Raw genomic sequence first — 15,323 nt, 5'->3', positions numbered from 1 at the left:
AGATCTTCTCTTGTTTGTGATTATAAAAGCTATAAAAGCAAACTGTTTTAAGAAGCAAATTTAATTAAATAATAAATTTATTTATTTAAATCCTAATTAATTTAAAAACACCATTTTAGTTATGATTTATTGATCTTAACCCAGCAACAGGAAGGCATATGTTAAAAACTATCAGATTTCCAAGCTAATTTTAAAGTCCTAATTTGAACCATGGAGTACAACTCCCCTGCAACCCCAGAATTTTCAGGGGCCACAAAATAATGTGGTATTTTTGGCTGCTAAAATGTGGACATTTGTATGCTTGAAAAAAGTAACTCAAACGCTAGAGTGAAAGAAAGGCAGAAATAATTTCTTAAGAAGATCAAATCAATAAAAATTTCTTTTTTAACATTGCAAAAACAGTGATTTTTAATCTCAGCCTTTATTAGAGCAATTAATCGCTGTGTCCAATATTAATTCATGAAAGTGTAGTTACATTATGAACATTTATTGATATGAAAAAACAAAGTTGCTGTGTGAAGAAATGAACTCCCAACTTTGGCATTATAGGTTGATAATTCTAGATCTCTATTTTGATATCAACTTCAATGATTAACCACATTATTAAGCCCAGAACAATTACCTAATTTTCCTGCTCTTCACCTACATGTTAATTTGGGGCTAACCTGGCTATCAAAACCCAGAATGGGGTCTGTGTAGTTAGATTCTTTCTTGAATATTATCATAAGTTTTGAGGTTCTCAGATATGCCCCTCGTTTCCAAGATGTGAGAGATGAGGTTTCGAATTTATGTTGGAAATACCTGTCTATAAGTATTAGATCTTTAGGCAGAGACACTCCTTGCCCCAAAGGTCTGTCATTTTTAATTAACACATGGCACAGAAAGAGGCCCCTTTATTTCCCTATAACTCTAACTTCTCATCAGCACATTCTTAACTTTTTTTTAACTTTTACATCCAAGAGTGAATTTACCAGTTAACCTACCTGCACCTCTGTGGGACATAGAAATAAACCTGAACTATCAGCAGAAGCTCAAGCAGTCAGGAATGAACATGGAAACTGCCCACCACAACCCCCTTATTTGATTCCATACTCCACCTTCCTTTCCTTTTAGATTCAATCATCTGCAGCCCCTTTTCACTTCCACCTCTCACCTTGCCACCTATGTTAATATTTCCATTCTTCCCTCTTTCAGTCTGGTTATCAGCCCTTCTCACCTGGATCCACCAACCACCTGCTAGCTTTTGTTCCACTAATTCTCTTCACCTTGTTCTCTTTCTCAGCCTGAAAAGTTGACTGTCCATTTCCTGCCACAACTGCTGCCTGACCCACCAAGTTTTTCCAGCAGTTTATTTGCTCCATACTTCATCATCTCTGTCCCCAAGAAAAAATACACAGGAGACCACACAGCCTTTTAAACTTGTCAGTATGGAGTGACAATGACAGTAGGCTGGTCAGTGCTCTGTGGGATAGAGTTAAGGACAGAGTCTCAGCAGAGGAGGTCTTCAAAGTGTTTGGTTCCAACAGTTGGTGACAACCTCTCCAGTTTTGTTAAGTTCTCATCCTTCTTGGCTGTGGATAGTCTCAACAATGAAGAAGAATCATGCATGTCCTGGGTATCAATGAGCTTTCTGTTGATCTTCAGGAGTTACATCACACTTTGAGGTGTGATGAAGTTTTCCCATCAAGAGCACCTGTGATGCAGTTAATTAGGTCCTGGATTTCATCAAATCAGTCTTGGAACAGATAACATGGGCCTTTTCACAGGTACTGATTTTGACAAAATTCTGGTTAATCCAGGCACTGCAGTTCTTGCTGGTACAATCACCAGTTTATCTACAGATCATAATGGGAGAACAGTTTTCATTACAGAATCTTTGAGACTTCAATTTTCCAGTGGTTATTCTTGGGCCAGAATGATAGGACTAACATAATGGATTAAGTGACAATCAATCCCATGTGACAAAAAAGTTTTCTGATGATTCTGCCATAGTTGGATGCATCAGCAAGGGAGATGAGGCTGAGTACAGGGCTACGGTAGGAAACTTTGTCACATGGTGTGAGCAGAATTATCTGCAGCTTAATGTGAAAAAGACTAAGGAGCTGGTGGTAGACCTGGGGAGAGCTAAGGTCCCAGTGACCCCTGTTTCCATCCAGGGGGTCAGTGTGGACATGGTGGAGGATTACAAATACCTGGGGATACGAATTGACAATAAACTGGACTGGTCAAAGAACACTGAAGCTGTCTACAAGAAGGGTCAGAGTCGTCTCTATTTCCTGAGGAGACTGAGGTCCTTTAACATCTGCCGGACGATGCTGAGGATGTTCTACAAGTCTGTGGTGGCCAGTGCTATCATGTTTGCTGTTGTGTGCTAGGGCAGCAGGCTGAGGGTAGCAGACACCAACAGAATCAACAAACTCATCCATAAGGCCAGTGATGTTGTGGGGATGGAACTGGACTCTCTGACGGTGGTGTCTGAAAAGAGGATGCTGTCTAAGTTGCATGCCATCTTGGTCAATGTCTCCCATCCACTACATAATGTACTGGGTGGACACAGGAGTACATTCAGCCAGAGACTCATTCCACCAAGATGCCACAGAGCGTCATAGAAAGTCATTCCTGCCTGTGCCCATCAAACTTTACAACTCCACCCTTGGAGCGTCAGACACTCTGAGCCAACAGGCTGGTCCTGGACTTATTTCATAATTTACTGGCATAATTTACATACTACTATTTAACTATTTATGGTTTTATTACAATTTATTATTTATGGTGCAACTGTAACGAAAACCAATTTCCCCTGGGATCAATAAAGTATGACTATGACATCTACTAGCTATATATATTATGGCATGTCTGATGTAGAAATTCTTAAACTTTCATTCAGACAATGGCATATACCAATGACATAGCCTGTTTTGTGGTTATACTTCTTGCAAAACATGGCATTGCCTATGTCTAGCCTGTACTGCAGTAATTTGTCAGAAGACAACATATTTGGAGCTTTCCCTTCTGCCTTCCTGCTTATTTATACCTTTCCAGAGATTTGCATTGTTTCCAACACTGGCATTGATATTACCCACAAAAGTCAATTTGTCTCCCTCGAGAGGCTGAGGTTTTTTCATGGTCAAAGTACAAAATCCTCTTTGGCATCACCCACAGATGCCCGAAATGATGCATAAGCACGAATGACTATAGTGTTTTGCTTTAAAGGCAGCTAGAGGACTTCTTCCTTACGAAACAAGGGAAAAAGCTGGGCTAGTTCACACCCTCAAGTTGATGCTCCCCTTCCAAATATGTATCCACTGCCTTGTTCTTTGAGCTTACCATCTCCTGTCTATTCTGTCCCCTTCTGCTGGTTAAAGTATCTGACAAGTTTTCGACTTGCTGCTCAGTGTTGCCTAATTTGGGAAAGTTTCAGATGGCTGTTCAATGGTGTCTGAAGTTGCATAAATTTCCCTGATATTATGAAGTCATGTGATTAATTTCTGGAATATGTTACCAGCAGAGGTGATGAAATCAAACATTATTACTTTTTAAGAGGAACTTAGACCTGCACTTAAAATACGGAGACATAGAAGGATGCAGCCCTAATGGAGGCGAATGAAATTAGTGCAGATGAACAAGCAGGTCAGCTTGGACAAGGTAGGCTAGAGAGATCATGTCTGTAGCAAAAAGGCAAATTGATAGAGGACTCAGTTGATCAGGCAGCATTGACCACTTCTTGCCCTGCACAATTATTGCCTGACCAAGCAATTTGTTTTTGACCATTGTTATGCTGCACAATTTTATGACTCTCTAAGAGCAAATGCAAGTCACACATGGGGCAGCGTGGCAGCATATTGGTTAGCACAAGCCTGTTACAGCGCCAGCAAACTGGGTTCAATTCTCGCTACTCTGTGTAAGGATTTTGTACGTTCTCCCTTTGACAGCATAGGTTTCCTCCGGGTGCTCCGATTTCCTGCCACATTGCGAAGACATACAGACAGGTTGGTAGGTTAATTGGGTGGCACAGGCTCATTGGGCTAGAATAGCCATTACCGTACTGTATCTCAAAATAAAAAATAAAAATAAAATTAAAACGAACAGGATGAACCTATCCTCATTGACCAGGAAATGTTTCTGAAGGACCCAATAATTATTTTCCCCTCTTTTGCACAAAGTTATTTAATGTAACTTTTACTCATACTGTAAATCACAGATTTTATTATTATGTATTGCAATGTACTGCTGTCGCATAACAACAAATTTCACGACATGTGACAAAGATATTAAACCTGATTCTGATTCTGAGTTTTCCCAGAGCACATTGGGAGGGTGCATACTCTTTACTAAAGCTATTAGACAAGACCTAGCAGGTCTCAAACAACACAAATGTTAATATTGTTGGATGGGAGGGGGGAAAGAGTCTTAGGTCGTGAGTAATGCAATGAACAGCAAATTAAATATCCAAACACTTCAAGCAATTGGTTGCAATTTCTGACTGCAACTATTTTAGATGCAACTCAGAATGTCTCCCAGTTACATTGCACATAGAACATAGAACAACACAGCACAGTACCGGCCCTTCGGCCCACAATGTTGCGCCGACCCTTAAACCCTGCCTCCCATATAACCCCCCATCTTAAATTCCTCCATATACCTGTCTAGTAGTCTCTTAAATTTCACTAGTGTCTGCCTCCACCGCTGACCCAGGCAGTGCATTCCACGCACCAACCACTCTCTGACTAAAAACCTTCCTCTAATATCCCCCTTGAACTTTCCACCCCTTACCTTAAAGCCATGTCCTTTTGTATTGAGCAGCGGTGCCCTGGGGAAGAGGTGCTGGCTGTCCACTCTATCTATTTCTCTTAATATCTTGTATACCTCTATCATGTCTCCTCTTATCCTCCTTCTCTCCAGAGAGTAAAGCCCTAGCTCCCTTAATCTCTGAACATAATGCATACTCTCTAAACCAGGCAGCATCCTGGTAAACCTCCTCTGTACCCTTTCCAATGCTTCCACATCCTTCCTATAGTGAGGTGACCAGAAATGGACACAGTACTCCAAGTGTGGCCTAACCAGAGTTTTATAGAGCTGCATCATTACCCTGCGACTCTTAAACTCTATCCCTCGACTTATGAAAGCTAACACTCCATAAGCTTTCTTAACTACCCTATCCACCTGTGAGGCAACTTTCAGGGATCTGTGACATGTATCCCCAGATCCCTCTGCTCCTCCACACTTCCAAATATCCTGCCATTTACTTTGTACTCTGCCTTGGAGTTTGTCCTTCCAAAGTGGACCACCTCACACTTCTCTGGGTTGAACTCCATCTGCCACTTCTCAGCCCACTTCTGCATCCTATCAATGTCTCTCCGCAATCTTCGACAATCATCTACACTGTCCACAACACCACCAACCTTTGTGTCGTCTGCAAACTTGCCAACCCACCCTTCTACCCCCACATCCAGGTCGTTAATAAAAATCACGATAAGTAGAGGCCCCAGAACAGATCCTTGTGGGACCCACTAGTCACAACCCTCCAATCCAAATGTACTCCCTCCACCACGACATTCTGCTTTCTGCAGACAAGCCAGTTCTGAATCCACTTGGCCAAACCTCCCGGGATCCCATGCCTTCTGACTTTCTGAATAAGCCTACCGTGTGGAACCTTGTCAAATGCCTTGCTAAAATCCATGTAGAACACATCCACTGCACTACCCTCATCTATATGCCTGGTCACCTCCTCAAGGAACTCTATCAGGCTTGTTAAACATGATCTGCCCTTCACAAAGCCATGCTGACTGTCCCTGATCAGACCATGATTCTCTAAATGCCAATAGATCCTATCCTTAAGAATCTTTTCCAACAGCTTTCCCATCACAGACATAAGGCTCACTGGTCTATAATTACCCGAACTATCCCTACTACCTTTTTTTGAACAAGAGGACAACATTTGCCTCCCTCCAATCCTCCGGTACCATTCCCATGGACAACGAGGACATAAAGATCTTAGCCAGAGGCTCAGCAATCTCTTCCCTTGTCTCGTGGGGCAGCCTGGGGAATATTCCGTCATGCCCCGGGGACTTATCCATCCTAATGTATTTTAACAACTGCAACACCTCTTCTCCCTTAATATCAACATGCTCCAGAACATCAATCTCACTCATATTGTCCTCACCGCCATCAAGTTCCCTCTCACTGGTGAATACCGAAAAGAAGTATTCATTGAGGACCTCGCTCACTTCCACAGCCTCCAGGCACATTTCCCACCTTTATCTCTAATCGGTCCTATCTTCACTCCTGTCAACCTTTTGTTCTTCACATACAGGAAGAATGCCTTGGGGTTTTCCTTTACCCTACTCAACAAGGCCTTCTCATGTGCCCTTCTTGCTCTCCTCAGGCCCTTCTTAAGCTCCTTTCTTGCTACCATATATTCCTCAACAGACTCATCTGATCCTTACTTCCTAAACCTCACATATGCTGCCTTCTTCCATCTGACTAGATTCTTCACCTCACTTGTCACTCATGGTTCCTTCACCCTACCATTCTTTATCTTCCTCACCAGGACAAATTTATCCCTAACATCCTGCAAGAGATCCCTAAACATTGACCACATGTCCATAGTACATTTCCCTGCAAAAACATCATCCCGATTCACACCCACAGGTTCTAGCCTTATAGCCTCATAATTTGCCCTTCCCCATTTAAAAATTTTCCTGTCCTCTCTGATTCTATCCTTTTCCATTATAATGTTAAAGGCCAGGGAGCGGTGGTCACTGTCCCCCAGATGCTCACCCACTGAGAGACCTGTGACCTGACCTGGTTCGTTACCTAATACTAGATCTAGTATGGCATTCACCCTAGTCGGCCTGTCAACATACTGTGACAGGAATCCGTCCTGGACACACTTAACAAACTCTGCCCCGTCTAAACCATCGGAACTAATCAGGTGCCAATCAGTATTAGGGAAATTAAAGTCACCCATGATAACAACCCTGTTATTTTTGCGCCTATCCAAAATCTGCCTCCCAATCTGCTCCTCGGTATTTCTGCTGCTACCAGGGGGCCTATAGAGTACTTCCAAAAGAGTAACTGCTCCCTTCCTATTCCTGACTTCTACCCATACTGACTCAAAAGAGGATCCTGAGACATTACCCACCCTTTCTGTAACTGTAATGGTATCTGTGGCCAGTAATGCCACCCCTCCTCCCCTTTCTCCCCCCTCCTCTCCTTTTCCCCCCTCTCTATCCCTTTTAAAGCACTGAAATCCACGAATACTGAGAATCCATTCCTGTCCTGGTGCCAGCTAAGTTTTTGTAATGGCCACTACATCATAATTTCATGTATGTATCCAAACTCTCAGTTCAACACCTTTGTTCCTGATGCTTCTTGCATTGAAGTACACGCACCTTAGCCCTTCTACCTTCCTACCTTTACACCCTATATGCTGCTTCTCCTTACACAAAGCCTCTTTATATGTTTGATCTGGCTTTACTCCATGCACTATACTTGCAGTTCTCGCATGACCTTTATCCTCCTCCACCTCACTATCTGCTCTAACACTCTGGTTTCCCTCCCCCCACAAATCTCGTTTAAACCCCCTGGAGCAGCACTAGCAAACCTTCCTGCAAGGATGTTAGTTCCCCCTCCAGTTCAGGCGCAAACCGTCCCGTCGGAACAGGTCCCACCTTCCCTGGAACAAAGCCCAATTGTCCAGAAACATGAAGCCCTCCCTCCTGCACCAACTCCTTAGCCACATATTTAGCTGCATTATCTTCCTGCTTCTAGCCTCACTAGCACGTGGCACGGGTAGCAATCCTGTGACTGCAGACCTGGAGGTCCTGTCCTTCAACTTTGCACCTAACTCCCTAAATTCTCTTTGCAGGATCTCCTCCTTCCTACCCACGTCATTGGTCCCTACGTAGACCACGACATCTGGCTGCTCACCCTCCCTCTTAATACTGAGAACTCGATCTGAGATATCGGGGACCCTGGCACCAGGGAGGCAACAGACCATTCGGGATTCTCGATCTCTTCCACAGAACCTCTTATCCGTCTCCCTAACTATCAAATCCCCTATCACTACCACTCTCCTCTTTCCCCTCCTTCCCTTCTGAGCTGAAGGTCCAGTCTCGGTCCCAGAGACACAACCACTACAACTTGTCCCTGGTAGGTCGTCCCCACCAACAGTATCCAAAACGGTACTCTTATTGCTGATGGGAACAGCCACAGGGGTGCTCTGCTCATTTTGTCTATTCCCCTTCCCTCTCCTGACAGTCACCCAGCTACCTGCCTCCTGACTTTTAGGGGAGACTATCTCCCTGTAACTCCTGTTTATTTCTGCCTCTGCCTCACGAATGACCCAAAGTTCATCCAGCTCCAGTTCCATAACTTGGTTTGTCAGGAACTGCAGCTGGATGCACCTTTTACAGATGTAGTCATCAGGGACAATTGTGTTGTCCCTGACTTCCCACATACTGCAAACGGAGCACTCCACTGCCCTAACTGCTGCCTATAAGTTAATTAGAGTTATTATTAGAGTCTGATGGCAAAAATCATCATACCTGCCTCTGCATGATTCTATCTAAGTACATAGTGATAAGACAGCTCTCTAGGCAATTTGTTTCTGGGAAATGATTACATCAACACAAGGGTAACTAACTTCAACTAAGGCTGTGGTTTTTAATTTTTTTCCTGCTCAGATGACTCACTGGAAATAATTATAAAATTTAGCGAATTATACAGGTCAAGATTCACTGCATTTCTGCAAGAATTTCTGCATTTAGTTTAGTAAAATAATATCAGCTACGTAACTGAAAATATCTCAATGACTGGAGAGAATATTTTATTAGTACTCAGCTAAAGAAATAGCGGTGCCCTAAGACACTGTGGTATCACATTTAGAGATCTAAAGATTTATCTGGCCTCATAAATTTAAAGTATCTGTGAAATTTTCAATTGACCACTCAATGCTGTACAAGTTGTTTAAAGCAACACACACAAAATGTTGGAGGAACTTCACAGGTCAGGCGGTATCTATGAAAATGAATAAACAGTCAATGTTATGGGCCAAAATCCTTCTTCAGGATCTTCCTTTTCATTGGAATGACAGCTTAATGTCTCACAGCAGCTAAAACATCATATCCACTCTGCTGATGTCATTGGCAAAGCATTGAAGTGTCAGCTCAGATTAGATGCTCAATTCAAAGAGCATTCCGAGAAACAAATACATCTGAATTAAAGGCAAGTGGCACTAAGTTTATTTCAATCCTTCAGTTTACTTGTCTTCAGCTTCTAGTGAGAGAATCCAAAGCATTGAAAATCAAATATTACATTATTCATAAAACTACAACAGCAGCAGTTTTTAGTTATTCAGTTTTTGACCTCAATGAATTTAGAAGCACTGTAACATGGTATCTTAAAATAACAAGAAGAAAAAGGAATCAGCAAAAAACAGGATGGTGATCACCCTACTGTTGTTTATAAATGTCACCTAAAGATTGAGATCTTCAATTGCAAGTTTCACAGAGGGAATTGTTGGTGGTTTCTCTGTGTAACATTGTCACTGGAACAAACATTAGTCAGAATATAACTTCCCCTAAGTGAAAGTTGTTAACTGCCAACATTTTACAAGTGGGGTTAAACCTCTGCAACCACTTCTGACAGATATACAAGCAATATTCTTTTTTCCATTTAGAGGAAAGCATTGCTGTTGAATGAATGGGTGCTCCAACAACACAAAAGTGGTTTGAAGAATGCCCAAGGCAGTCCTGTAGGAGAATGCAATGCACAAATACAGACTATGAATGGCTCCACTTTGGGAAAGCTTACAAACATGTCTTCTGCCTGCTGATGTAAGTTGAGAGAAAAGTGGCTAAAAGTCCTCTCTCTGAGTTTGGGGTTTGTGGTTTAGGTGGCTCTCTGACATAGAGTGAGCAGCAAACTGAGAGTTCAAATAGTTATCAGCAACAGCCCAGATGATCATTAGAAGATTCCAATGACTTTGATCTTCAGAGTAAAGGATTCAAGGCAATTCATCAAGCTGAGGGAGGGCACAGCAGGTCGCAGAAGATTGTAAACACAAGAGATTCTAGTTGGTAGAAATCTTGAGCAACACACAAAATTGCTGGAGGAACTCAGTCATAAAACAGGTATGGACGGTAATGAACAATCAATGTTTTAAGCCATTAAATAATACATTTTAAGGGAAAAGTGAAGAGGAAATGATTAAAACATAGCTCTTCTAGAATATCTATTCTGCTAATTTTTAACTACACAGCACCAATAACACACAGACATAATTGCTTAAATGGTAACATCCTTTTGTCAACCAATTATGAATTAAAGAGTTAAAAAGACATCAACTTCAGTAATTTCTAGACTATCTTCCCTAAAAATAGGGTACTTTACCAAATGAATTGCTTAAACCCAGCCAGTCAAATGGCAGAGCTTAAACTAATACTTTCAGTTGAAATTTAACACCATAAAAACACATTTAAAAAACCTTAATCATACAAAAGTAATAGAAATATATTTTATATGTTGTTTATATTTACATCTATAAATATAGATCTGTATATTTTACATATTTTAACCTAAAACAATGCATTCTAGCCAGTTTTTTTTAACCAGAATATTAATCAGTATTTTCTTATGATAATAACAAACCTAGTGTCTTACCATTTAAAAAATATAAATTAATATGCCTTTTAATCTTTTAATTTATGAAAGCTCTCAATAACATGTTCTGGTCTAAAATATCAATATTTAAGTCTCTATGTTCAGAATGGCAAGGGAGAACAAAATGATTTAATAGCTGGACATGAAGTATTTACATGTTTGCATTCATTTTTAACAACTATTGATCGTCTAGACATTTCAGAGAAATAAGCTAACTGTAAACAACTGTGACTGAGTATGGCTCAGTTTTGTATTGCAAAGTACAGCCATAGTTTTAAATACGTCTACAAGATTATCTGCTTTTCCTATCTAAAAGCAGAAATAACCAATATATAGCAATGAAATATTGTTTCCCCACTGACATACATCAAATTAAATCAATGGTAAGGAATAACAGAAAAAAGAAAGAGAACAGGTGTTTATTAAAGAACAAACCAGATAAACTTACATGTCTTGGAGAGGAAGAATCAGGCTGCACACTCTATTAAAATGAAATGAAGAAATTATAATATATTTTGCAATTTGTTGGTATTTTGTCATGTAATTTTCTGCAACAATAATATAACATATACCTTCAGAAGTGAATACTGACAGCTGGCAATAACCAGGCAAAACTGGAAGACCCAAATGTCTTTAAAGAATCCATCTATTAATAAAACTGATCCAAGGAAGGCAACAAGAATTGCCAAAACAATCGCCAAAACATTCTCCATAATTTCACGATTCCTAAGGACAGATCAGACATACTATTTCAGTACATTATTGTGGTAATCAATGTAGAGCACAGAAATTGGAACTGATCTACTTCACTTGGCCAGTTTGCAACCTGTGCATAATAAGAAACATAACAAGAGATATACAACCAAATGCAACAGCACTTCCACAACACTAATTTTTAGTCAAATTGTTTCGAGTTATTTTAATGAAGCTAGGTTTGATCCTTATTCTGAAAATTCTACATGTAATTTGAGAACTTAATTCCAGGGTTCAATCCAATTTTCTATTAAACTACAACCAGCAATACATATCTTTATTTGCCAAATAAAAAAGGATGAAGGTAGCATATTCTTTATTTACTTTATTACTCTGCTGTAAAATCTCAGTACATCATGGAATACAACCGGTTTATCACAAGAGTAGATGCTGGACCTTGAATGAGAATCTCATCAAATAATTTGGAATTTTTATCAACAGTGCTCAACGATTACCTTGCTTATTCGCCTGGAGGTAGGTAAGTAAACTAGGGTGCATTTTCCTTCATATAATGTTCCCAAGGCTCCTAAAGAGCAGGCCATCTGTTCTCACTTGCAACTGGACAATTTATTTTACAATGGAAAAGGAGTAACTGGCTGAACGACAAGATCATCACAGTGGTGACACCATGTTGGTCATTCAGTTGATTACAACCTCTGGCTGAAATAAATGAACTTCAAAGCATTGTAATGAATAACATCTATGTTTTTTGATTAATTCATGTGGGTCTCTGGTCAAGACCAATCCTATGTGAATAGAACCTAGAAAAGAATGACTGCAAGGAGTTATGTAATCTAACAATTACTTAAATGAAATCAGAACGACCCCGAAAGCAACGTTGAGGTGCCCAAAATCATCAACATATCCACCCATATCCAGGTGTTAATGGTCTGAATTACTGAAGGCTACTTTTCCAGCCTTCCTGAATGTGTGGTCACTAAAGTATTGGCTAAAAATGTATCATATCATAAAAAAAGCAGTACAGAAACTACATTTCTGGTGTCTGCTCAAAAAGTAACCCATCATGCAATCACACACTTTGTGCTAATTGCACAAAATAAGGATCTCAACTAACTTAAAAGTAAAAAAAAAATCCAACTATGATCTGCGCACAATCTTTGTGGAAGTATTACATTCATAAAGGATGAATAGGCTTCATCTGTTACAAACTTTTACAGATAGATGCTACAGCAAACAAAACAGTAAATACCCTTGACCCTCCTTATTCTTTATATGTATATTAATTCCAGCTTTCAGCTACCCTGCAGTATCCCTAAGAGTTTCATTTTGCCTGCTGCACAACAAACTCTGAGGTACAGAAAAAGTCATCATCATCTAAATCAATAAGTTAACAAGAAAGCAGTAATTTTTGATTCAAAGCATTCTGCAAATGGTCATTTTGCAAGCAACACTGCAACCAGCAGTTAGCCAATATTTATTTACTTATGGTTGGTATAAAATTTGATCCTATAAACAAGAAGTAGACCTTTAAATTACAGAAAGTGAGAGATTCCCAGTAACATTTGATTGCAGACTTGAAATTACACAATGGGAATACTCATTTGTCCATCAGTGATCTCTTTCCAACATTTATTTTAAACAGGTTAAGAACAATTTATTTAGTAACATAATGCTTTGCTACAAAAATTAAAATGACATTTCCTGTGACCTTCAGTTCTTCAATTTTTGGATCTTTGCGTCATTAAAAAGCCTTGTTTTGAAACTATATTAAAATTTGGAACAGGACTAGGACATGCAGTATTATTAAAATAATTAGCAGTCACACACAGAAGGTTCCTGGTAAAGCTGTTCAAATGCTCGTGGCTTATTTTGCTTCTTTTTAATATTAATACTTTTTACTGAGTTGTTTCAGTTGATGGCCATTCGTATGCTTCCCAGTGTCAAGAGAATTCAGCTGCAGTCAACTTTAATAGATGGAGGGAGGACTTGTATCCAGCCATGTTATTCACTTATGTCATTGGAGGATTACCCACCACTCACGGCCTTACTGTTCAACTTTAGGGATACCTGGGCCAGTAAGATCACCTTTCCCATCCTAAAAAAAGACAACCTCGGGAATACAAGTCAGCAAGTGAGTTATAAAGCCTCTTTCAGGAAAATGTGTGGCAATACAAGATGGAGCACTGACCAGACTACTTTCAAATACTAGTCAGCGACTTTTCGCTTTGGACATTGAAATTCAAGTCGGTGCTTCCATTCTTCATTAAATGCAAAAAGCACCTGTGTTTTGTAATGAGAAGAGAACATTTCTGAGGAACTGTGATCAACTCTATAGATAAATGATCCGCAAGCATTTGCTATCTAAACTTTCAGGGGCAATTGTGATTATACCAGCGACTTGTCAGCACTTATAGAGTTATATACCATTTGAAAAAAATGGAGGAAAAAATATCAAGGATTATTCCATGTGACAACTTTTTACTCTATAAAAGAGGCACAAATGTCTGTGCCTTGAATGGTTAAATCTCATACCTATCAAATAAAGCCAATAGGGTCAGGCGGTCAAAGTTTACACCAATCCATATCTTGGGAAGAAGCCAGAACCGGTAGTAGTGCTTGATTTTCTGGGCCTCCTCCTGTGGTTGTGGGTGATCCTGTAGATCTGGGCTAAGGTCAGTGTCTTGCTGTTCCAGGAGATCAGGATCAATTGTTAACAGCCTATTCAGTCGAATCTGTGGAAGAGACAACTGTAAGTGGGTTAGGTTAAAGCTTAGCTTTAATGTGTAAAGGAGACACAAGATGCTAAGACATGGAGCAAGAAAAGAACAAGCTGTGGTAGGAACTCAGGCAGCATCTGTGGAGGCAAGGGGATAGCCAACATTTCAGGTGGAGACTCTGCACCAGGACACTTATGTGAGGACATGACCTGGCCACTGAGTTCCTCCAGCAGCCTGGTTAATGCTTGATGCTAATGTATAAATTTGCACTTTATTTTTCATTTGAAGAAAGCTTGCCGATTTAATTATTGGAAACATTGTTTAGAGCTGAGATTCCCAATCTGGAGTCCATAGACCCCTCGGTTAATGGTAGGGGTCCTTGGCATAAAAAGAGTGGGAGCCCCTGCTTTAGAGCCAAACTGACAGGTACCAGCAACTAACATTTCATTCTGAACACATTTCCAAAGCGAAGTGGATGTTAAACTGCATTTTTTTTTTAAATTGCAATTCTTCTGAAAATTTTCACTTGTAATTTTTTGTTTGATCATTTCCTAAAGTGAAAGGTTATTTTTGGTCTAACAACCTCTATGCTGCAAATCATTTCCAGGAGTCCCTGCCAATGCAGCATAGTTTTATATTAGATTCAGAGAGTGGGATTACTCTTAATCAGGATACACAACGTGTCTGTTAACAGTAATCAGGAAGTATAATTATACAGTGTGCGAGGTACAATCTAACACAGTCGTGTTCCAGTAGAGGTTTATTGTTTAAGTCATTTAGTCTTATTCCTTTATAAAGTGGGTAGTAGAAAACCAGAAATGCAATGTGCAGCTGAGATCTTTGACATATATACCCATTACTTTATGTAAACCTGTTTTGTAGACTGACTCGACCTACTTGATATCCAAATGCCCAATTTAGCCTTTTTAATATACTTCCTTGCTCATGTAATCAGAGAATGCTACACAAAAAGATGCAAGTATATCTCATGACTGATCTAACTCAAGATTTACATTTTTTTTACTACTATGGCAACCAGATTGTAATATTTTTGTAGCATTTCCTTTTTCTGCAGCATATCTACAATCTGACATTTTGAACAGATTCTAAAACATACACCACAATAAACTACTTTTGCATGCACAGCTTTATATCCAATACTTACTAGATCATGTGGATAAAATCTAACTGAGGTAGAACTTGACAGATGGGAATCTGTGTCCCTGC

At 39.9% G+C, this 15,323-nt stretch overlaps 1 protein-coding gene across 6 annotated transcripts in view; it reads right to left on the bottom strand.

Moving 5' to 3' along the window:
• Positions 1 to 15,323, bottom strand: part of pcnx1 (pecanex 1) — a 264,326-nt gene that overhangs the window by 91,507 nt on the left and 157,496 nt on the right. For 5 of the 6 annotated variants that reach the window (XM_063052231.1, XM_063052251.1, XM_063052279.1 and 2 more), the window contains 4 exons: positions 15,262 to 15,319; positions 13,912 to 14,126; positions 11,238 to 11,391; positions 11,114 to 11,146 (listed from right to left, as the gene is read on the bottom strand). In XM_063052231.1, the coding sequence (XP_062908301.1) occupies positions 11,114 to 11,146; positions 11,238 to 11,391; positions 13,912 to 14,126; positions 15,262 to 15,319 (460 nt within the window). The remainder of the gene's footprint in view (positions 1 to 11,113; positions 11,147 to 11,237; positions 11,392 to 13,911; positions 14,127 to 15,261; positions 15,320 to 15,323) is intronic. The other variant, XM_063052241.1, reaches the window with a different exon arrangement.

This window comes from Mobula hypostoma, chromosome 1 (genome assembly GCF_963921235.1).
Source record: "Mobula hypostoma chromosome 1, sMobHyp1.1, whole genome shotgun sequence".
Taxonomy (NCBI): Eukaryota; Metazoa; Chordata; class Chondrichthyes; order Myliobatiformes; family Myliobatidae; genus Mobula; species Mobula hypostoma.
This window is presented reverse-complemented; position numbering and strand designations above follow the sequence as displayed.